Genomic DNA, 25,536 nt, shown 5'->3' on the forward strand with positions numbered 1-25,536 from the left:
AAGGCAGACCATGTTCTATGATTTTAACATATAACTATCATTGGTCTGCATTCAGGTGATCTAGTATGGTACTGATTGTGCAGAAACAATTCAAACTGTCTGCATGTGCTGTGATTTGAGGACTGTTAACAATTTTCATAAAATCTAAACATAACGGATTCAAATTACATCAGTAATTATGGCTTTTAGTTGTCAATTTCATCCTAATTAAGAAATAATTGCAGGTTAAATTCATCATTGCCTAAACTCCTTCAGTTTCAGTTTGTCAAAACTGATGTTTGTTGAAAAAAACATGGAATTGTTGCATATTTTCAACGAAGCCTATACTGTGAATTGTAGTCATCTGCTGGTGTCCCGTTATTTATGTTTTCTTACGTTTGACATTCAACATTGTAAGTATATTAGTTTTGGTAGGGTGGACATTGTCATAATGATCATTTTGTTGATTCTTGAACTACAGCCAATACCATGTTAAACTTCCATGATGAATAAATATTTCAAAGTATTCAGTGCTCTATCAAATTTTTCAAAAAATTTCTAGTTTAAACTCTAGTATTATATAACCCCTTTCCTTTTTGTTCCAAGCAAAACTTCAACTGATGATCATCACTTAGAATCTGAATCTTTAATATCCCCCCTTTCAAAAAACAGCATTTTCCACTTATCATCCATGTCTGATATTTAGTTCAGACTTTTGAATTATCTTGTGCATATATATTATATTTTTATCTCACATCAAATTATTTCTTTCATTTTATCACATATCCATGAACATGTACATAAAAATAGTATAACATAAATAAATATTACACTTAAAAAAAAACTCATGTTTATTATCAATAATAATTACGTTGAATCAAGAAAGAATTATTGCTCATATATATTTTCTGCTTGTGTACTTTAAATTTTGTACAGACATTTGATTCAGTTTTCATAACACAATGTTTTAATTTACTGTTATTTCCATAGTTTCATGAACATAAATGAGCCTAATTTCAGTGCATTGTGTTACTTCCATAAGCATAAATACAATGTCTTTATAGTTTGTAACATCATGTAAAAAACTATAATTTGATAACACTTTTACTACCATCATATGAAAATAAAAGTTGTTAAGTCAGTACAGATAAAAAAAGTACTACAGCACCTTCTGAAATAAAGCAGATAACGATATAAGCTGTAAAATTTTAATTCTAAAATGAAAAACATTTTACTTTTTATTAATGAATCCAATATCTATCCTTACATATTATGATAATATAATTTATGTTAAAAAAATCCATGCACCTATAAATATAATTCATTCATGATGAAACTTGATAAAAGAAGTGAGATTATTAAAACTACACAGCAATCAGTCAATTAATTGAGCAAATGTAATCTAGAATGATTATATATTAACAGGTACACTTGTTTTCGGGAACAATGCATGATGATATTAGTCTGATATGAACTCCTATGAAGTTAAATGTACTATGAAATTTGCTGCTACATATTTTGTAATCACTTAGGTAGTTCATGTGCATTTTAAGATCGTTGTAACTGACATCTTAACATATCCCATACATGTTTGAATCTGGAAATACAGCAGGCCAAGGTAAGATGTCATTACACAGACATTTGTCTTATGCCAATGAAAGCTATTTTGAATGTGATATTAATGGAAATACGAAAAGTCGCAAGATATCATCAATGCATCATTGTGCAATTAAAGAGTGGCAAAAGATAGGGACTAAGTATTATAAGCAATAACTCTTTAAATAGCAATAAAAATATATATTGCGCCATACTTCCTCAAATCAGAGTTCTCCTGCCATCTGAGAAGTAAAAATTTTATTCATCATGGCTCCAATCCAAAATACTGGCAGTTTTGTGGCTCTAACAGACTTTGCAAGAGTTGTTCCAACAGCTAACAGCCATCTTGCAAGAGTGTTCCAAGGCATTTAACATCCAGGAAATGTGAGTTAGTTTTAAACTGCAAATATAGCAAAGCTATCAATATATTTATGGCCTCTCACATATGATCTTCCCAAGAGATTGACATCCTAGGCCTGCCACAGTCCTCCTAGTTGCCCTGTTGAGACACATGTCTGACTGTGTCATAACTCTGATCCTTATACCAGGCATTCAATGGTATAATCAATCGATTTTCTGAAAGGGGTAAAGTGATATCTATCAAACTAATTGTACTATCACTAAATGGATCTTCAAAGTTATGTTATTTCCTAATACAAGCAACAAATCTACAATGCAAAATGACAAAGCAATAAGTAATGTACCTTGTATGTGCTTGAAGTACTACTCATGAGATTTGTACCTGCTCTATGTGCTTGATTCGCTGTGAATTTTCTATCATTAGCATACCTGGCTAAGAAATACCTGCATGCAAAATTTTGAGATTATCGGACAGTTTTTCTAGGAATGCATTCCCCCCCCCAAATGGTGTATTTCATGAAATTCTACACATTTACATATTATAACTAAATTATAAAATAATAAGTTATAAATAAAGTTAAATGTATAACTGTATTATATCACAAAATTAAAACATCTTAAGAAAACGCACATAGATACTCCAAAAAATTCATGAACTGCAGTAGAAACAGCAACATCAGCAGAGTGTAGCACTTGAAAATATTCTGTTTTCGATTCTTTGTAGCCCCAGTTAATTATATTCTCTCTCAGTCGCAATTCAGCCTCCTCAAATATTTCTGGTAAAATAGATAACAGGAAACATTTTTTTAGAAATACAATTATATAAGGTGTGGTAGAATTCATGGTATATCAATAAAAGTATACCATACACAAACAACTGCTTTTCATTTATTATCCAAGTCATGGCTACAAGAATGCTATTTATCAATCAACTGTCATACATTCTTCCAGTCAATTTTGGAGGCTGTCTCCATTACATATTAAGACATATCTCCAAGAACACTGATTTGGTAAAATGATAGTTAGTCTACATAAAACTGCATGCAATTCTTATAGAAATAGTCAATTGGTTAAAAATTTAAGCACTTAATTTTTAAAAGAGCTTTAAAAATGTATTTTTCTTCGAAACTGCTTCAAAGAAACATATTTTTCTTCATACACTCAATTTTTTTCTACAACATGACAATTACAGTAATAAAAATTTAAACTAAATCATTCCAATACGATAAAATATTTTTTGGCTGAAAATTCTTAACTTGATGTAAAACCTAAAATCATATTATGCATAATAATTTATAGACTATATACATGTGTGTGTGTGTATGTACATTGTCAAGAATATGCAAGGTCAGTTACTACTGTGTATAAAAATTTGCAGAGAAATAGGTTTATCAAAACAAATCAAGATCAGACAGCTGTGCAGGCTCGGGACTGCTACAATCATTTGTAATTGTGCAGTGAACACCAGAAACGTAAGAATACCATATAAGAACATTATTTTATTCGTGAAAATGTAACAACTGAGATATTAAGAAAGATAAAATTAGCAAAGCAACAACTTTTTGTTTGATGTAGACTTAGTCAAGAACTCAACCGATTTCGATGGCAAACAGGTACATGTTCCTCTTCTTCAGAGGCAAAGAAATCTGCAAGACTGCAAAAGATTTCTTTGCTCCTGATAAAGAGGGGCCTGTACCTGGTTGCCCTTGAAATTGATTGAGTTCTTGACTAAATTTACGCTAAACACAAGGCTGTTGCTTTGCTAATTTTATGTTTTCCTTTAGAGTGTTTCTCTTCTGTTTTGACATTAAGAAAGGTCACAGGTGTTGGAAATTTCCACCACAAGCTGCGACATAAGCCTTATATCGGTGTCACATGGAAACACAGATGTTGTGAAATCCTGAGAACGTCTTTCGGAAGGCCATAGTAGTTACGCAAATGGGTGCGATAAGATCCTCCTCACTATCCATGGGTGTATCACATACCAGATCTTTCCTGAGAATACGGGTAGGGGGAATTCATGGAGGATATGTACAGCAATCGCACCATCAAAATACATTTTTACATCAAAATCATACCATCAAAGTACATTTAAGTGCTCCCAAACAGCTGAAATGGACTAGGACTCTGGAACCATATACCATAGCATGACTGCTGGATCTGTTGCTCATTCAACGATTCAGGCAAACTTTCTCCAAAAACAAAAACAAAATCTTATAACACCATTTGTCTAAATGAAGAGGCAAGAGATATGAATCTATTAAGTGTCCTTCTACAGTGCCAGGCAAAGCAATGACCACAAATCGGTGTTGCACTGCACATATTCGGGTAGCATCATGATTCTCCACCACCCACACATGCGAGTTATGTGCATTGTCACACCTTTCCCTGGTGAAGTATATGCTTCACTTGTGAACGATGCAAGCTGGAAAAAGGCGGCCCGCCACAGTCTTTTGCAGGTACCATTAAGCAAAAGCACCCCTTTGTGGGTAATGATCAGGTTGCAGTAGCTATATGTGCTGCTCATAATGTAAGTGCAGTTAGTTTGAGTCTAGAATCCTCCAGATGGTGGTTTGAAAAACATCAAAGCGAGTAGTGGTTAGTGGTATGCTGGCACGTGGAGTGTTTTCTGCATGACAAAGCACCATATCTTTGATTTCAGGAGGTGCATGCCATTTGTCCCTGATTCATTGCATGTCTCTCATAGGAACCCATGCAAACGTCTGATGGTTCAGAATAAGCCTCATCGGTAAGCGCTAACGGTACAGGTGCACAGTGGATCGGTCATTATAACCAGCAGCTCCAGAAACTTGCATATTTGCTAACTTCATATTTGTGAAACCTTCCATTCTACTACATACTAATAGCAACCTTAATTGCTATAACTAACATTTCCAGCAATAACGGACAGCTTATAAAGTGGCTTGCAAGAATATGTGGTGCAGGACGGCAGACATTTGATCGGCATCACATTCAAATACTGACCAATGAAAAGCATTTCTCTGGTATATATAGAATAATAAACAAAAAGCAGTTATTATACTTTACTTCGAGACTGTTGCCATCCCCCCCATTCGCGATAGTAAAGAATGTCATCATTACTATACAATATTCATTTTTTTTAAGCCATTTGAGACTGCAATGCAAGTAAGCTATCATTTGCATGTTTTTTATGAATCTTAAGGAATTCAGCGAGTCGACCTTTAATTTCATGGCTATTGTTTCTATGGTTTAAATCAAATCAATTAAATGACTTTTAAATTCCTAATTAAAAGTAACATATTATAAGTGGCAAAATCATACTATTATATGCTCTACCGCACCCTCTTATCATGAAAATAAATTATTGTAAAATTTTTTAAATAATTACAGATGCACAACACAGATTAAAACCTCCTTTAAAGGATCACCTAAGTTGCAGACTATTTGGGTCTTTGGTGAGGTGGTCATCTAAAATAACCAAATGTAAATGACATTCAAAATAGTTATTTAATTAATTAGGAACATTGATCACTCTCAAAAGTAATCTTCTTTGGAAGGTGGCTGCTATGAGAGGTTTCAGTGCATTTGGAAATTATAAAAATGAAAGGTTCACAGTCAAATAAACTGTGCTCCTTTTCCAATTCTGCTATTTAATAAGAAAACTAAAATTTTCATCTTTATAAATTCCCTAGTAAAATTAAAATAACGGAGAATTTTTAACATATGAGTAACATAGATTCAACTAATGAAAATTAGTACATTGTAAATTTCTGTTGTTGTTTTCTGGGAGGGCTTAGTTGTATTTTTACAGCCAACTTAAGCCGCATAGTCATTATATATTTTTAAACTGATATAGCAGGGTTTGTTTGAGAAAAATTTGGATTGATGATAAGCAGCAGTTTTTGGTTGGTGCCCTTTCAAACATGGAAAGTGCGAAGCAGCATTTTCGGCATCTTTTACTTTTTTTCTATCAAAAAGGTAAAAATGTTGTTCAAGAAAAAAAAAAAAAAAATCCGATGTGTATAGAGAAGATATTGACAGAATGCCAGTGCAGTTTTGATCTTGAAGATGCACCACGTTCTGGAAGGTCCGCTGAAGCTGGTGGAGAGCTTAAGAACATGAGGAACCCATATGCTGAGATTTGAGAGTAAACCTAGGCATTTAAAATGACCATGAACTGTCGAATTTGATAAATTTAATCTCTGCGATTTCACAAGTTGTTATTCCCCGGTTTGCATCAATAATGTCTTTATTGAGTCTTCATCATCTTCTACTGACCTTCCAGAAAGTAGTGCATCTTCAAGATCAAAATTACCAGATCGAAATTTTGCAAATCAGTTTTGGCACTGGTGTTCTGTCAATACATCTCCATACACGTTGGATAATTTTTTTCTTGCATGAACAGCATTTTTACCTTTTCGATAGTAAAAATGTAAAATATGCTGAAAAATGCTGCTTTTTATTTTCCATATTTGAAACGGCACCAACCAAAACTACAGCGTAGAATCAAACGAACTTCCTCACAAACAAGCTTGATATATCAGCTGTCAAAATATATAATGATGTTGGCTGTGAAAAAATAGAATTAAGCGCTCTGTTGGGGAAAAACGACATTACTTTCCAAACAACCCAATGCGAAAGCTAAAGAAATTTACTTGACTAGGGCGTAAAACTGTTTTGAAAATACAAAATTTAACTTTTCTTAATTAGAGCTTAGTTAAAAGCTCAGTTAGAAAATGTTCAAGAGAGGTGACTTATAAAAGCTTATAAAAGATGACAAATTAATAACCCCTGAAAAGTTATAAATGGATCAGATCAGGCGAGATATGAGCAATTAATTACACAGGGGCTGCTACAAAGTTACAAAAAAAAATAGGCATTACAAAATGTTCATTTAATGAAATATGGTTTCATCAGTATTGATTTATTCAATAGTTGTTCCCTAAGACTCAGAGAAAATACCAACGAAGGTTTAATTTTGGTCAAAAATTTGCTTAGAATAGCCAGTAATTTTGTCATGAATTGTATACTCAAAGGTATAATATTCTTACAGTTATGAAAGCATCAAGCATTTTTCTAACTGAGCATTTTGATCTACAGGTTTTATAAAAAGACTTTATAAAAAAATTAAAGAATTATTAAAATAATTCTTTAACATACGTCATCAGGGTTTGTATAATTGGAAGGATAGATAAATAAAGAAATAAAGTGGACCTTTAATGAACACCCTATACGCATATTATATGCATACACAAAGCAATTAAGAGTATTTAATTTAAAAATGTATGAGCAGAATAAATGAACATAGAAAATATGTTTAAATAATAATAAATTTGAAACTGTTTAGAGAAAAAATAGTTAAAAACTCTTACGGTAGCATGGGAGCTTACTTGGTTTTTCTGAATATGTTTCTCCAATAACAGATAAATAAAAGTCCTCACCAGAATCTTTAAGGCGGAATATGACAGAAAAAAATGTTTCAGGATCTTTGTCATGCTCCCTAAATACAGTTATCAATTTATTGTATTTTGCTAATAATATAATTTTTTATAAAGCACATGAAATGCATAAAACTTTTTTTACTATTATTTTATTATTAATATATTATTGTCTTTTTCAGAAGACAGGAAAAATTTTTCTAATAATTGTAAATAATATATAGATATTATGTAACATAGATATATAACTCCAAGAAATAATATATAAGATATATTATCTCTATATATAAGATGTATATCTTATATCTATATAGAGAGAGATCTCTCTCTATATAGAGATATAAGATATACATCTCTCTCTATATAAGATAGATCTCTCTCTATATAAGATAGATAAATATAACTCAGAGTTTAAATCCATTATGAAACGCAAATGAAATTCAAGCTGTAAGGTATTTTTCCCCTCCTTTTCACAAGTTTTCGTGGTATAATCGGAAGCATACTCAAAGCACATTCAAGAGGTCCAGGGTCCACATCTCGGCAAAGGCAATGCACATTTTTCATGTCTCCAGCATACAAAAAATGCCTAATAATTCTACAAGTGGCATCCGATCTAAAAGTTGGTGAACGATGATTCGTCAGAAAGAGGAAGTATGTAAGGTATTTTTCCCCTCCCTTCAACAAACCTTCATGGAGTAATTGGAAGCATATTCAGCACATATTCGAAAGGTCCAGGGTTTGAGTCCCAGCGAGCGCACTGCACATTTTTCATGTTTCCAGCATCAAAAATCCTCATGACTCAAGAAAGTGTTATTATTATGTCTAAGATTTTTTATTAGCTTATGACCAAATTAAATAGTTTCTTCCAAGCATTTAACATGAAAGTGGCATTTATTTTCACAAGAAACGATTCTTTCATTTTTAAATTCCCTAAATAACCAATTAGTTACATTATACAGTCAAAAGTCGTTAATCCGGACTTGTCGGGACTTTGGCGGTTCCGGATTATCGATTTTTCCGGATTATAGATCATCAGTTTAAATCTCGTAAGATGGCATGCAGAAATTCTAAAATTAAAAATATGAAACCATAATTTATGAAATAAAGAACAATTATGATCTAAAGGGTATCAAAAGTTGCAAAAAGAAAAAGCTTAATATTTATTTGTTTACTTTATTAAACATTTTTTTCAATGTAAGTTGTTTAAGTTTTGTTTTGTTTAATGTGATAATACTTTCTCTTTAATTCTATTAAACAGACATAATTTCTTGTTCAATTACAAAGTTCCGCTGTTCAAGTCCTATAATTGCTGTGTCGAGAACATCAACTAATTTGTCAATCGAAATTTTTTCGTTTTCAATAACCTCTGTCAGTTTCTTCGCTATCGAAAGCGAATTATAATGACGAGGAACTTGTTTTAAATCATATCAAAGACGGAGCATATAGAGATGAAATACAACATTTGGTAAGGAATTATAAGCCAAATAAAATAAAAACATCTGCACTGAAGATAAGGATAGTGCTGACAGATCAACTTCCAATTCATTACGCGCCCGCCGCGGCGATCCCCCTGCCGAGCAGCGTGAAATTGATAAACAGATTTCGGATTTCAAAACATACTTTCGCTTTAGATCCTTTACATATTAACAAATATATATTGGAAATTCTATTTGATATAATCGAAAGTTTAAGCTTACTTTTATAAAATTGCTCTTACAGTCTGCAAAAAATAATAAGCCGGATCCAATTCAAAAATTAAGGAACAACGCAATCATCAACATTAACTGAAATAGATAATTAGATAATTTTAGCTTATACGTCCATTATACATAAAACGCGCACGCGAAAACCTATTCTGCACTTGCGCACACTCATATGCGCAGTCGTAAAAGGTCTTACGCACACACGTAAACGCCTATGCGCATGTGTCAACGCGGCGCATGCGCAGAAAGTTTTTAGTTTTGAGGTCCGGATTATAGATCATTCCGAATTATGGGTGTCCGAATTAACGACTTTTGACTATATCCTGTAATAATTTCAGTTGTATAGGATAAAGATGATAATTCATCATAACTGTAGTAAGTACAAGTTCAACAGAAATCAAAATTTCATAAAAATACAAAAACTGAAAAAGGAATTTAAGAAACATTTAAAAACTCCTTATTATTATAAACTGGGTTTATTACACATAAATGGATTCTTTGTTTATACAGTATCCTGAATTAGTTCTAACATAACAACAAATATAACACATGATATCATAATATAACACATAACTTCAAGGATATGCTTTCTTAAAAAGGGGTATGAATTTACTTTGCACAACAACATATAAAAATTACAAAAGTTAAATAAAATATATTAAATCTTTCAAGAGATTTCTTAATGTTTCTATCTTTGCATTATATACACAGGTGTGGGGAAAAAAGAAAAAAAAAAAAAAAAAAACAGAATACATTCTGTATTCTGTACAAACACACATATACTTGCATGCTAACTGGACCATATTCTAGTGGTTGAAATAAAATTAGTTTTACATTACCTGAAACAATAATAATGATTGCACCATCATTCAGGCAATGTAACTGCTTTTTATAGTGAACAACCTCTATTTGATACTGGTGTCAGATGACAGCACGACACATCATTTAACAGAAAAGACTGCTTGTAACAAATTCAATGAGGCTCATTTTTGGATAAAATTTTGTTAACCTAAAACTGCAAACAGGAAGGCAGAAAGCATTATTACAAGGAAGTGTTGATTAAGCTGAGAGTTAGAAAAAAATCCCAAAAATCTGGCAAATGGTTTCATTCAGCATCAACATGATGCTCCTTCACACACAGCACAATCTGAGAAGCAAATTTTGGTTGAAAAACAGAGTGCAACCTTGACACATCTTCTCTATTCCACTTATTTACACTCTTTTTCTTTTCCCAAAAGTAAAATGTGTGCTAAAACGAGCCTATTTTGAAGCATTGGAAACTGTTAAGATGAAAATGTCATAGCCATTAAGACAGTTATCAGAAAACAAACTGCAACATGCCTTTGTACAATGGAAAATAAGAATGGGTCAATGTGTGAGTGCTAATGAGAAATAGAATGAAGGAGATAAACTATCCATTTGCCATAAATAGTAAATAATGTCTTTTTATTCTATGTAACTAGACAGTCCCATTACATTGCAGACAGACCTCTCTCTCTCTCTCTATATATATATATATAAATTTAAATATATATATAAATTTGAAATAACTTTATATGTATAAGAGAATATTTGTTAAATATATATATATATATATATATATATATACATTTCTAATAAGAGATCTTGAGTTATAGTTTACTTACAGATGTAATAGTATATAAAGTAGTTAGATAACAATTATAGCAGTACAAAAGACACCCAATATATCACAGCAGACAAAAACTGGATATGATCAGTTATTTTCTGCCAGCATCTGTAAATCCTACATTCCACATTTGCAAATATTTTAATGAATATAGCAGTAAAATGTGTCATTAGTTGCAGCTGAATGAGTCGCGAATTGCAGGAATAAAAATTTCTTTCAGTTCCTGGATAGTGCATTATTTCAAGAACTGCAGACTTGGGTATCTAAAGTCTTTTCAAGATAATACAAAATATTTAAAGAAACTCATTATCTTTAGAATGTGCAAAAAATACCCTGTCAAGATGAGAGTAACAACACTGTATCCTAATATCAAGACTTATTGGAAAAAAAGAAAAATATATATATATATATATGTGTGTATTGATAGTGTTGTAGTTTCATTCACTAACTCTTTTTTTAGGAAAGCTTGGTGATTAGGTAATTTACATTGAGTCATCTTTCCAACATTTACATTCAGTTATTCTTTCCAAAAGAATATATGCTGAATTCAAAATGTCTCTTGACAACATTTATAACCAGCTTCATTTCAAAGATGTCCAAAGCCTTCAAATCTCAGGACTTTCCCCACATTTCTTATGTGGCTTGTTAGGGTTTTTATAGGAAAATATTCTCCTAGGACATTGCAGGGGTCTTATAGGGCTTGTTGGTGTATGCCAAGTAAATCATGTGCACTTCAGAAATCATCTTCATTGCAACTGGCAAATCAGCCCAAGGAACTGTTTGCAAATATAAAGCACTGAGATACCAGCTGTCTTCAGAAAAGAAGCAGCCATTTTCAATATTTGTTGTCATGTGATACACTGAAGGTCTCTCAAAATGTCAAAATTACATTCAGCTACCTTGTATATTACAAAGGTAGAACAAAATAGCTGGAGCCATCTATAAGTGAAACATTCTATGGTATTATTATACCTTAATCATATTAAAGTATGATTTTATACAAAAGTGTTTATGTTTATAATGTTTAACATTTAAGTCTCCAAGTGTTTCTATTTCTTTGTAATTACTTCTAACACATCTTTCATTTTTTATTGATAAAAAACTAAGAGAGGTTTGATCAAAAATAGCTTGACCTTCATTTTTAATTAATTGTTACAAACTCTGCACATTCTGCATTCATTCCACTGAAGAAAATATAAATCAGATCACTTAGCTCTAAACAAAGTCTTGTGATACAGTCCTATTTTTAGAAACAAAATTTAAGATTTACCTTTTTATCAATATATGTTCACAAATTTAAAGTAATTTGAAAAATTTGCACCAGAATAATGAAATAATTAATCAAAATCGGTGTTTTAAGGTATATTAAAGAACTGGAAAATAACAGTATGTTAGGTATTTAAAGAAGCCTATGACTTTTGAATCTGTAAAATAAAACTAATTATTAAAATGCTTTTATTATGATCATTTGGCAATGATGCAAAAAAATAACAGTAAAAATGCAAAGGCATAAAATAGCTTAACAGCTGACTTTTAAATTTCATAAAATACATATAATACATACCACCGATGAGGCCAAACAATGTGGAGTTTTTCTTGTAATTTCTCTTTCCTTTTTTCACTACAATTCTGGAAGACAGCACCACTTTCCCTAACATTACGTTTTGGAATGTCAATAGGGAAGTACAAAATTTCACATTTAGGCCGAATTAAATCCTCCAGGTTCTTTGGTCTGTAGTCTGGCATTATATTGAAAAAAGTAGACAAATTGCTGAGCAATGATTCCTTATTAAAATATGAATTAAACAAAACTTTGTCAGCTACTAAACTGCAAGAAAAAATTAATTTATAATTCACTTCATTAAATTCTTTTAAGAATTTTTTAAGTTTTGACAAAAGTACAATTTTTGGAAGATTGACCCCCCCCCTAAAAAAAAGACTTCCTATAATAAAGTAACATACATTGCCCTCTTTTTATGTATTTTTTACCTTCCCCTTAAAAAACCATGTTGTAAAATGTTTCTAATTATATATATAAGGCTGAAAAAAAGTTTTATAAAAGAATCAGATATACAAAATGTAAGAAAAAATTGCATGAAAAGAATTTGCATATAAATAACCATATAAGTTGAAGGATTAGAATCAAATTAATCATAAACCTTTTGCTTATTACTTTCATTATCCAAATTAAACGAAAATTCCTTCTAATTTCAAATACATAATCTTTCAATAGCTCAAAAAATCCTTCGATTGTTTGACAGATTTTTAATTTATTTATTATTGTTTAAATTTGTATTTATTTATTTTTTAATGAGAAAGATTTTCATATTTAGAAAACACAGTGCAGTGTATAAAAAGATGATTTAATTTATCAACTAAAAGCAATACTAATGTTTAAAATTTGAAAAAAGAAAAGGGAGAATTTGATTTGAAGTATGGGATTATGCATAATTCAAATGAATGAAACATTTCCTGATATTTTTGGGAAAAGATGTTGGTTGAAATATGAAAAAAACTATACTTATTATATGCATAGTAAAATCTTACAATGTTTTCTTATTTTGCAAAAAGTTTTGGATTTATGATTGGATAGAATAATTCAAAATTTAAAATTTGTTTCTAAGAAGCAAGTAAAATATGAATAATAAAATAATGATTATTAATTGGGACTTTGTAAATAATTCTCTCAAAAAATTTAGACTATTTTACTCTGCTCCATAACTGAAGAAAATATAAATATATCTAAATCAATGGAATAATCTAATGAAAGCAACATGAATTGTTTCTGAATAAACCAAGTTGATGAAAAATACCAATACATAAAAACTATGAAATTTTTATACAAGCGAAAGGAGGATACTTGAAAAACCTAGCATTGTTAATTCATTTTTTAGATCAACTAAAAATTATTGCTAGTTAATGGAAAGTGTCAACACTGCATTTTCTTTATTCAACCATTATAAGGAGAGTCATATTAATAAATATATCTGAGTTAATATGTTTTATAACCTGCAGACTTCTACTGAAAATGTAGCCTTACATCATACAGAAAATTGATGGAATTATGATTCATTATATGCATTGTGCTAAGAAGGCACATTCTATAACAAGTTACTTTTAGCAAAATCAAACAGATACTCTGAATGAGCTCTGCCTTAATCAATTAATCAATCAATCAATTTACCAAAATTGAATGTTTATACTAAAATAATAAATTTATATGACTGCAGATATCTGTAAATTATATTTTGATAATTTTGGCAGTTTATAAGATGTTCACTAATTATCCTATTGCCTTTAACTAGTTTCCCCTCTTAATAAATTTTCTTGTTTAAGATATCTGTCTCTAAATGTCTGGTTCTTGAAAAATTTCTTCATATGTTACTACATCATGTGACATCATCTTATAAGAAAGCTTTCTGTCCTCAAAAAAATAAACCTTCAGAAATGCAAGATTTTCTTAAAATATAAGGCCATCTTCTAGTCAATATGATAGTTTTCCTTCTTTGCGAAATTCAATAGTATATAAAGTTTCTTATTCTAACCAACAGTTTCTTTTAAATAATGGCAACAAAAAATTGTTTAGATAAATTAATGTGATTCATATCACACTTTATCTAAATAATTAGCCTTTACACGAAAATCATTCTCTCAATATATAAATTAATTTACATAACATATAATACAACAGCTAGTAATATTAATAAATTAAATGTCATTAGCTATCCAATTTCTGCAATATGCACAAACAAAATACTGGACTTACCATGTTAATACATCATTATAACCATGCTGAAAATATCTTTGCTTTCTCTCTTGAACTGGATATACTAATTGATTTTCATGAAAATATACAATTTTATGCAACCTAGCAAGATCAGGTCTTAAGGCTGTAAATTCTGCTAAAGGTAGAACAGAACTTGCAAATAAAACACTAAAAAAAAAAAAAAAAAAATTAATTTTTTTTTAATATAATAAACTGTAATATTTTTTAACATCATGCAAATTTTATTTTGTCAAAAGCATACATATACACATAATATGCATGTTATAAGCAAATAAAAAAGCTGACTATGGGTTAAAAAGGTGCAAGATCAAATAATTGTATCCTAGACATAACAGTTTTTAAAATATATTACAAACCATATTATTGTATTTAGTTTCTAATTTTAATGAATTAATAAAGTAATTTTTATCTGTATTTTGTTATTAAATATGTATATATTTGTCTTTGGGTAACTTTTTATATATCTTAATACAGTCAAAAGTCGTTAATCCAGACTCGTCGGGACTTCGGCGGTTCTGGATTATAGATCATCAGTTTAAATCTGGTAGGATGGCATGCAAAAATTATAAAATTAAAAATATGAAACCATAATTTATGAAATACAGAACAATTATGATCTAAATGGAATCAAAATTTAAAAAAAAAAAAAAAGCTTAATATTTATTTGTTTACTTTATTAAACATTTCTTTCAATTTAAGTTGTTTAAGTTGCTTCATTTTTTATGTGATAATACTTTCTCTTTAATTCTATAAACAGACATAATTTCTTGTTCAGTTACAAAGTTCCGCTGTTCAAATCCTATAATTGCTGTGTCGAGAATACCGAATAATTTGTCAATCGAAATTTTTTCGTTTTCAATAACCTCTGTGTCACTTTCTTCGCTATCGGAAGTGAATTATAATGCCGAGGAATTTGATTTAAATCATATCAAAGACGGAGTACATCGAGATGAAATACTACATTTAGTAAGGAATTATAAGCCAAATAAAATAAAAACATTTGCCCTGAAGATAAGGATAGTGCTGACAGATCAACTTCCAGTTCATTGCGCGCCGCGATGTCCCCACCACCACCACAGCCACACAGCAGCGTGAAATTGATAAACAGATTTCGGAATGGTTAGATAAACAAAGGATATGCCTTTATCCATTTTTTTTTTCAGCAATTCCACTTTTTGTTTAATGGACTTCGAAACATACTTTCGCTTTGTCGATCCTTTACATATTAGTAAATATATATCGGAAATTCTATTTGACATAATTGAAAGTTCAAGCTTACTTTTATAAACTTGCTCTAACAGTCTGCAAAAAATAATAAGCCGTATCCAATTCGAAGATTAAGGAACAACGCAATCTGCAACATTAACTGAATTAGATCCTTTTAGCTTAGCTTATACCATCCATTATACATTAAACGCACATGCGTAAATGTATTTTGTGCATGCGCACACACATATTCGCAGCCGTAAAGGTCTTACGCGCATGCGTCAATGTGACGTATGCGTAGAAAGTTTGTAGCTTTGAGGTCCAGATTATGGGTGTCCAAATTAACGACTTTTGACTGTAATTACTTTAGAAATTACAAAAATTTCAGATCCATAGAATCAAGGCAAGCAAACCTGAACCATCACTGCAAAATACAGTTAATGCTTACTATAATGACCATTAATTATTATAGTGACTTTTCATTACAATAACCTGCATAAAAAAAGTCCCCTGATGAGTACATAAATCTTATTTCCACTATAATGATCGTTCATTATACTGTTTTTTTTTTTTTTTTTTTTTTTTTTTTTTTTTTTGTATGGATCTAAAAGGTTGATATGTGAATCTAAACAGCGTAGATGTTTTCCAGATAACAAACATAAAAATTATAGTGAAAAGTATTTATCAGTATTTCTTATGTTACAGTTTGACTGGTAGATTATTTTAAATACAAAAATTAAAATAATGAAAATCCTAAGATAGAAACTGATATAGAGACCATCAGCGGTCGAGGGTTAAAGTTGCTGAACACTGGTAGTTCAGTTCGGGATTTGAATCCCAAAAGAACAGACTGGGAACATGAGCATTTTCATGATTTTTGATAGTATTTGTTTATATAGCATAATTTTAAGTTTTAATATTTTGGCAACATTGATATTAAATTGTAAAAAGAATGAGTTAAAAATGTATCTGGAAGAGAGAGAGTTTCATTATTATGGTTTGGTAGAATGTGGTAAGATTTCTTGTGTCTGATTTTCTTTAATAAAGTTTTCTTTTTGTATATTGCCATAATGTATTTTTGTTACAAGTGGATGATTCTTTTGAGAATGTTATATATATGCCAATCTTAAAAACCAACATATGGTAGCAGAGTGTGGTTGCCCCCTCTGTTAATAAACTTTCAGATAGAACATTGATGTTGTTTAGGCTTAACAAAATCGCCAATTTCTCTAAGAGATAAATTAGACTTGTATTATAATTAGTAAATATAAATTAGAAAATATGGCATATAGTATGATAAATCTGAGTCATATAGAAAAATTAAGTGACGATAATTATCTTATTTGGGCCAACAGAATTGAAAGTTAATTAAGAAGTTTAAAAATATGGAGAAGTGTGATAGAAGCTGATGAACCACCATAACCATATAAAAAGGATGATGTTAATTTCGAAAATGAAATAAAAACTTGGGAAATATGGGGTGATAATAACGCGATAGCAAGAAATATAATGAATCAAACTATGACAGCTCCACAAGCATTAAAATATGCAAATAAATAGAACGCAAAGAAGTTATGGGAGAAAATCAAAAATGAAATGGCGGCAAGAACAGAAGGTATTCAAATCAAATGTAGAATAGAATTAGCTCAACTGAAAATGAGTCAAAATGAATCAGTAGATGATTATATGAATAGAGCTGTAATTCTGAAAAGTAAAAGTATTCAAGTTGGAGATGAAATAAGAGATAAAGAATTAATTTACTTCATACTAGAAGGACTTAGAAAGGAATTTGAATTTGATGTTAAAATTATTAAAAGCAATAAAGAGAAAGATCTAGCTTCAATTAGACAAGCTTTAAAAGAAACAGAAGGAAAAAACAAATAAAGAGAAAAAGAAATAGAAGTAAGTTCTAAGGCAAAAGAAAACTGGATAAAATCAAAATATGAAAGAAGATGCTTTAATTGTGGAAAATTAGGACATTTAATAAAAGAATGTCAAAATAATAATACAGTCAAAAGTCGTTAATCCGGACTCGTCGGGACTTCAGCGATTCCGGATTATCGATTTTTCCGGATTATAGATCATCAGTTTAAATCTCGTAAGATTGCATGCAGAAATTCTAAAATTAAAAATATGAAACCGTAATTTATGAAATAAAGAACAATTATGATCTAAAGGGTATCAAAATTTACAAAAAAAAAAAAAAAAAAAAACTTAATATTTATTTGTTTACTTTATTAAACATTTCTTTCAATGTAAGTTGTTTAAGTTGCTTCATTTTATGTGATAATACTTTCTCTTTAATTCTATAAACAGACATAAATTCTTGTTCAGTTACAAAGTTCCGCTGTTCAAGTCCCGTTAATTGCTGTGCCGAGAATACCGACTAACTTGTCAATCGAAATTTTTTCGTTTTCACTAACCTCTCTGTCACATTCTTCATGTCTTTATCCATTTTTTGCAGCAATTCCACTTTTTGTTTGTTGGACATCGAAACATACTTTCGTTTTGTAGATCCTTTGGAAGTTCCAGCATAGGAAATTCTATATGACATAATAGAAAGTTCAATTTTACTTTTATAAAATTGCTCTTACAGTCTGCAAAAAATAATAAGCGGGATCCAATTCGAAGATTAAGGAACAACGCAATCATTAACATTAACTGAAATAGATAATTAGAGCTTACACCGTCCGTTATACATTGAACACGCAGGCGAAAACGTATTCTGCACTTGCGCACACGCATATGCGCAGTAGTCAAGGTCTTACGCGCACGTCTAAAACGCCTGTGCGCATGTGCCAAAGCGGCGCATGCACAGAAAGTTTTTAGCTTTGAGGTCCGGATTATAGATCATTCCGGATTATGGGTATCCGAATTAAGGACTTTTGACTGTAATAGTATAAAGTGCTTTTGCTGTGGAAAATTCGGCCACAAATCAACTGAATGTAAATTGAAAACTAAACAAGAACACCGACAGCAGAGAAATGTAACAAATAAAACTTATAGAATGTCAAGCAAGGAAAGAGAATATGAATCAGCTACATGCTTATTTGAAGTATCTAAGAAAATGGAAAGCTTATATCTTAATCAAGATAGAAATGATGGAAAGAATAAAATGAATGAACAAGAGAATAGAAAAATTAAATGTATTATTGATTCAGGAGCCACATCTCACATGGCAACTAATAGAGAAATATTTACTAAGTTTAAAGATGAAGAATGACAAATAATGACGGCTGAAAAAAGGGGCCATGATCAAATCAGTTGGTATTGGTAACATTAAAATGCAAACTGATAGAAATAAGAACATCTTGAGAGTAGAAAATGTTCTGCAAGTACCGAATTTAAATGAAAATCTGCTGTCAGTATCAAAAATTGTAGATCATATTTTAAAAGTAATTTTTACCAAGAATAAAGCAGAAGTGATCAATAAACAGGGAAACATTCTTTATATAGCTAACAGAAATGGAAATAAATTTGAAGTTGAAGGAAATATTGTTGAAGAAGCTAAAATTAGTTATGTAATTGATGTACTATGGCATCAGAGACTAGGTCATACAAATTATCAAAGGCTGATAGAAATGAAAAAACACTCATCGGTCATTGGATTAGAAAATGTAAAAATTTCTGAAAACAATTGTGAACCTTGTACATTAGGTAAAATAACATGAACATCTTTATAAAAGTGTGAAATTTAAGCAATCTGAAGATATTTTAGAATTATGGCACATAGATTTAGTTGGACCAATTGAGAAATCAATACAGTCAAAAATTAATTTAATAATTAATTAAGTCATTAATTCGGACACCCATAATCTGGAATGATCTATAATCCGGACCTCAAAGCTAAAATCTTTCTGCGCATGCACTGCGTTGACGCATGCACATAGGCGTTTTACGCGTGCGCGCAAGACATTTACGACTGCGCAAGCGCAGAAAACGTTTTCGCGTGCGCATTTAATGTATAACGGACGGTATAAGCTAAAATTATCTAATTATCTATTTCAGTTAATGTTGATGATTGCGTTGTTCCTTAATCTTCGAATTGGATCCGGCTTATTATTTTTTGCAGACTGTAAGAGCAATTTTATTAAAGTAAGCTTGTAAGCTTGAACTTTCGATTACGTCAAATAGAATTTCAGATGCTGGAGCTCCCAAAGGATCTAGAAAACGAAAGTATGTTTCGATGTCCATCAAACAAAAAACGAATTGCTACAAAAAATGGATAAAGGTTTTCCTTTGTTTATCTAACCGTTCCGAAATCTGTTTATCAATTTCACGCTGCTCTGCATGGGGGGGGACGTTGCGGCGTGCAATGAACTGGAAGTTGATCTGTCAGCACTATCGTTATCTTCAGGGCAGATGTTTTTATTTTATTCGGATTATAATTCCTTACTAAATGTAGTATTTAATCTCAATGCACTCCGTCTTTGATATGATTTAAATCAAATTCCTCGTCATTATAAATATCACGAATACAAATAAAATAGTTTTCTGGTTGCAATTTTTTAATTTCGGCTATGCGTAAGGTATGCTTTACGCATGCGCCGGTTGAAAGAAATGTTTAATAAAGTAAACAAATAAATATTAAGCTTCTTTTTTTGTAAATTTTGATACCCTTTAGATCATAATTGCTCATTATTTTATAAATTACTGTTTCATATTTTTAATTTTATAATTTCTGCATGCCATCTTATCGGATTTAAACTGATGATCTATAATCCGGAAAAATCGATAATCCGGTATCGCCGAAGTCCCGACGAGTCCGGATTAAAGACTTTTGACTGTAGATGGAAGCTGTTATTTTTTAACAGTGGTAGATGATTACAGTAATTTCATATTTGTGATAACAACTGAGAAGAAGAGTGAAACTTCAGAAGCTCTAATCAAACTTATCATTCAAGAAGAAAGACAAACAGGAAAGAAACTAAAAAGAATTCGTAGTGATAATGGTAGTAAGTTTTTAGCTAAAAATATAAAAGAGTTTTTTGAAAAAATGGGAATTAAACATGAACATACAACTCCTTATACTATGGAAAGTAATGGAAAAGCTGAACATTTTAATTGTACTATAATTGAATCTGCTAGAACTATGTTAATTGATGCCGAATTACCAATAAAATTTTGGTCTGAAAGCGTTAAAGTAGCTGTACATGTGAATAACGGAGTCACAAAAATGATAAAAGGTTTACACCATATGAACTATATAAAGGACGCAAGCCTAACATTACTTATCTTAAAAGATTTGGATGTGAAGCATATGCTCATATAAGACGAGAAAAACGTAGAAAGATGGATCTAAAAGCTAAAAGAGGAATTATGATAGGCTATAGCATGAAGAGAAAAGCATACAAAATTTACATCCCTGAACTAAATAAAATTCAAGAAGTGAGAGATGTAAAATTTGATGAACAGAAACTTGGATCACCTTTACTAAAAGAAAATTATTTAAAATTCGATAAAAATCAAATATTAGAAGAACTTATTATTTTTTATAAGGAACAAACTAATGGAAATGAAAATGATTCAGAAATAACTGACAGATACTATAGAGAAGATAATACAACAGATGAAGAAGCTGAGAAAATTTTGCCATCCAACAGTGATGATGAACATGATGATAACAATTCATTGGAAAAGCCAACTGAGTATCCACAAATAAATGAAGAACCTGGAAATGATAGTCATGGAAATTCTGCACAGAAAAGACAAGCGCGAACTATGAAGCCCCCAGAAAAATTAAAAGATTATGTAGTATACAATACAAATGAAGGATTACCTAAGACGTATGATGAAGCTATAGAATCTGCTGAAAGTGAATTCTGCTACATGCAATGACAGAAGAATTGAGTTCAATGAAGGCTAATGAAGTCTGGGAATTAGTTGAAAGACCCATCGATAAGAAAGTTATTAAAAACCACTGGATATTCTCAAAAAGGGATGAAAAGGGTAATTTAGAAACAATTTACAAAGCAAGACTAGTAGCAACTGGATTTAATCAAAGAAAAGAAATTGATTATGAAGATGGATTTAGCCCAGTAATGAGACTTGCAACCTTTAGAACATTACTATCGATTGCAGTTTACAAAAACTACAAAATAAGATTTTTCGATGTAAAAACTGCATATTTAAATGGATACTTGGATAAACCAATTTACATGGAACAACCACCTGGCTTTATATCAGATCCAAACAAAGTATATCTTGTAAACAAAAGTATATATGGATTACTACAATCAGAAAATGCAGGTATGATGAATTATGTAAAGTTCTTAAAGAAAAGAATTTAACTAGACTAAAGTCAGATCCATGTGTTTATATTAATAAAGATAAGATCAAATATTTTATCATAGCAGTATATGCGGATGATTTAATGGTGATTGGAAATTCAAATTCTGAGATAAATGACATCATATCTCAACTATCTAAATCGTTCACATTACAAGAAGTCACTAAAACACAAAAAGTTTTAGGAATAGACATCCGGCAAGAATCTGGAAAACTTATACTCAGTCAAGAAAACTATATAACTAAAATCTTTGAAATGGATGAATGTAAACCTATCAAGACTCCAGGAATATTGGGTGAAAATCTTGATGACATAGCATCTTCGCCACCTGTGTTGAAGACAAAATATCAAGAAGCATTAGGTTCATTGATGCACTTAGCAACAGGCACAAGGCCAGACTTAGCTTTTGCAGTAAGTAATTTGTCAAGATATAATCAAGATCCCAGAGAGAAACACTGGAAAGCTATAAAGAGGATATTTTGATATATTAAAGGAACACAAAATGCTTGTTTAGTGTATACTTCAGACAATAGGAAATTAAATGCTACATCAGATGCAAGTTGGTGTACCACTAAAGATGGAAAATAATTTCGAGGTTATTTCATTAAATTAGGTAAAAATTTCATAAATTGGAAGTGCAACAAACAAAGAATAATTGCTCTATCTACAATGGAAGCTGAACTTTTAGCATTCGGTGAATGTGCATGTGAAGTTAAATGGTACATCTTTTTACTTGAAGAATTGGGTCAAGATGATCTAATTGACAAACCAATAGAAATTAAAACAGACTGTCAAGCATTAATAGATTGGATTAAAAAACCAAAACAAAGTAGTAGTTCAAGGCACATTAATAGAAAATATTTCTTTGTTAAGAATGAATATGAAATGAATCAAATCATTCCTCAGTTTGTGTGTTCACAAAATCAAGAAGCGGATATTTTAAAAAAGTATCTACATAGGGTGAAATTAAAAGATGGACTTTTAAAGTATGGACATGACTGACTGATTAAAATTATATCTTTAAATACAAATAAGGGGGAAATTGATAGTATTTGTTTATAAAGCATAATTTTAAGTTTTAATATTTTAGCAACATTGATATTAAATTGTAAAAAAAAAATGAGTTAAAAATGTATCTGAAAGAGAGAGAGTTTCATTATTATAGTTTGGTAGAATGTGGTAAGATTTCTTACGTCTGATTTTCTTTAATAAAGTTTTCTTTTTGTATATTGCCATAATGTATTTTTGCTAGAAGTGGATAATTCTTTTGAGAATGTTATATATATGCCAATTTTAAAAACAACAATTTTCCCCATGTGTAAAGTCGATACGAACCAGTTTCCCTTAGAAAGTCCTCCACGGGCATCACTCCCCTTAGGCAGATAGTCCTTGAAAGCTTTGCCATAGTCATATAAACCAAACCAAGTAGCAATTCATATGGCATTTTCTGATTAAAACTGAATTTATTACATACTTTGTAGCATGCCCTTTCATTAAAAAAAAAAAAAAAAAATCCTATTGCATTTTTGTCTTAATATTACCTGCATTCATGGTCCTTTCTCTGTTAATAATTCTTTACTGAGAAATAATAGTATTCAACAAACTGCAATGCTAGAAAATAAATGTTTGATATGATAAATATTTTAAAGGAAAAATTACTCAAAAAAAAAAAAAAAAAAAAAAGCACCAACCAGAAGTCATGCTCTTTAGGTATTGTTTGAGCTAAATGCAGTGGAGAAGTCAAGGCTTTCCAGTGCCACTTTTTTGCCGGCATCGTATGTATAGAAGATATACTTGGAAATAAGCAATAAATCAAATCAATAACTTGTTTATGAGAACCACCATAAAAGGGTTCGATCAATAATATTCTTTTACCAGACATGAACTCCTCTGTATAACAATAGACAATAAGCACATGAGCAATACAAAACGTTAGCAGACAGCTTTTTGAAATTTAAAAACATGTGACCACCAACTAAGCTGAGTTGAGATACAATTCTCTTATCAGCGCAAAACCACCTACGCCTTTTGAGTTTTAGGTGAAATCTCCTTGGACTTCTTGGTTGATGTCATTTTATGGCACAATTTCCTTTAATCCTCAAGAGAAGTATCGGCAGCATTATCCTTACCGATAACAATAACTATTGCTCTCCAGAAAATGGCTATCCTTATGTGTTCTATGTTAAAGTATTTTTAGGTTGCCTATTCTGATCCCATATACTTTATATGTTTATTTTTTCCGTGCCTTGTTATTCCTTCTTTTAGAGCTCCCCATACATGTGGATTTTTAGCGTCTCTCGAAATGCTATTGAACTATCATAGCAGTGAACTAATTTTAAGATTTTGAGAATATGGGCCCTAGTCTGGACATCGTCGAGATAGAAGAACGGGTCCTTTTTTGCTATCTACTCGACAGAGAGCGAGTCTTGGTCTGGGTAAGGCTCCTCTAAACCCCTCTAAACCCTATAGGAGCCTTAGGTCTGGGGTCATCGTCTCGATCATTACAGAGATCGACGCGTCGGAAATTTTTTGTCAGCTGGACAGCTGCCGTTTCTGACTGTCGTTTTAGAGCTAAAGTGAGGACTGCAGAGGTCAAGGATTATTTTTGAAGTGTACGTAATAGATATTTTAATTTCTTAAGATTTGTGAAAAACTCGAGTATTTCGCGATATATTTGATGCTGACGATTCTAACATTATTTATTTATTCTATATTAACAATACTTTAATTAAATTTTAGTGAAAGTAATATATTTGGTGTTTGTTAATAATGCCTTACTTATTTTGTTAGTATAATTTAGCTACCTGTGTATGGCAACAGTAGGAGATATTCAAGTTGGAGAACGATGTAGACGCGAGGAGCGTCATTGTTTCTTTCGTGATAATAAGGTTTGTATTCGTTGAAACTGATTGTATTGCATAAATAATCACCGCAGTTATAGTATTTTGGAACAGCTTTAGTATTGGTCCTTTTGGCGATTTTTTTTATTTGGCGACAAACGTCGGTCGCCAAGGTAGACCCGGTTTTGAAGATCGGAAAAAAATGGCGGATTGTCAACAAACCCGATCTAGACTAAATAACAATCCTAAAAAATAAGCTCTTAATCAGAATAAACAGTCTTTCTCTAATTTTCAATATTTCTAGTACTGCTATGATAAATTCTTGAAACACTACTGTAAATGAATTTATGACAATGATTATGTTATGAGTAATGAAATTTACAAAATGTTAATATTTTTAATTACAAAATATAATGTATTAAACATTAATATTTTAAGTAATTAGGGCTACATCGCAGAATAGGCTGCATCAGTCGATGCTGTGTTTACTTCTCTTACGCGTGGACACGCCTTTTTATGACGTAATATTGGTTACGCCTCTTCTTAAAAACAAGTTATAAGTATGCTATAGCTTCGTATTTAAAGAAAAAATATATTTTAACTGAGTTGAAATGGTACGTTTATAATGTTCTGCGCGAGAAGTTTTTTAAATTATAAATCTACTTTTGTGTGTTGTGTGGTTGTGCAACGAATTATCTCTCATAAATG

The 25,536-nt window shown here is 30.9% G+C and overlaps 1 protein-coding gene and 1 long non-coding RNA gene across 7 annotated transcripts in view; both read right to left on the minus strand.

Moving 5' to 3' along the window:
- Window positions 1-23,961, minus strand: part of LOC118183503 (tRNA-queuosine alpha-mannosyltransferase) — a 39,576-nt gene extending 15,615 nt beyond the window's left edge. The window contains exons 1-5 of one of the 6 annotated variants that reach the window (XM_085812701.1): window positions 23,680-23,960; window positions 14,473-14,640; window positions 12,271-12,534; window positions 7,290-7,417; window positions 2,567-2,711 (exon numbers count right to left, since the gene is read on the minus strand). In XM_085812701.1, coding sequence (XP_085668827.1) covers window positions 2,567-2,711; window positions 7,290-7,417; window positions 12,271-12,534; window positions 14,473-14,640; window positions 23,680-23,870 — 896 coding nt within the window. In that variant the 5' untranslated portion in view covers window positions 23,871-23,960. Of the gene's footprint in view, window positions 1-2,566; window positions 2,712-7,289; window positions 7,418-12,270; window positions 12,535-14,472; window positions 14,641-23,679 lie in introns of all 6 variants that reach the window. The other 5 variants (XM_085812702.1, XM_085812705.1, XM_035353074.2 and 2 more) reach the window with 5 other exon arrangements.
- On the minus strand, window positions 813-2,560 carry LOC146997950 (uncharacterized). Its single transcript, XR_015040170.1, has 2 exons — window positions 2,280-2,560; window positions 813-2,151 (listed from the first exon to the last, which is right to left on the minus strand). It is a non-coding gene; the product is annotated as an uncharacterized LOC146997950 (long non-coding RNA).
- Window positions 23,962-25,536: the final 1,575 nt, after the last annotated feature.

Source organism: Stegodyphus dumicola, chromosome 3 (assembly GCF_044657685.1).
Source record: "Stegodyphus dumicola isolate Sdum_Otavi_A_Nest chromosome 3, ASM4465768v1".
NCBI classification, from domain to species: Eukaryota; Metazoa; Arthropoda; class Arachnida; order Araneae; family Eresidae; genus Stegodyphus; species Stegodyphus dumicola.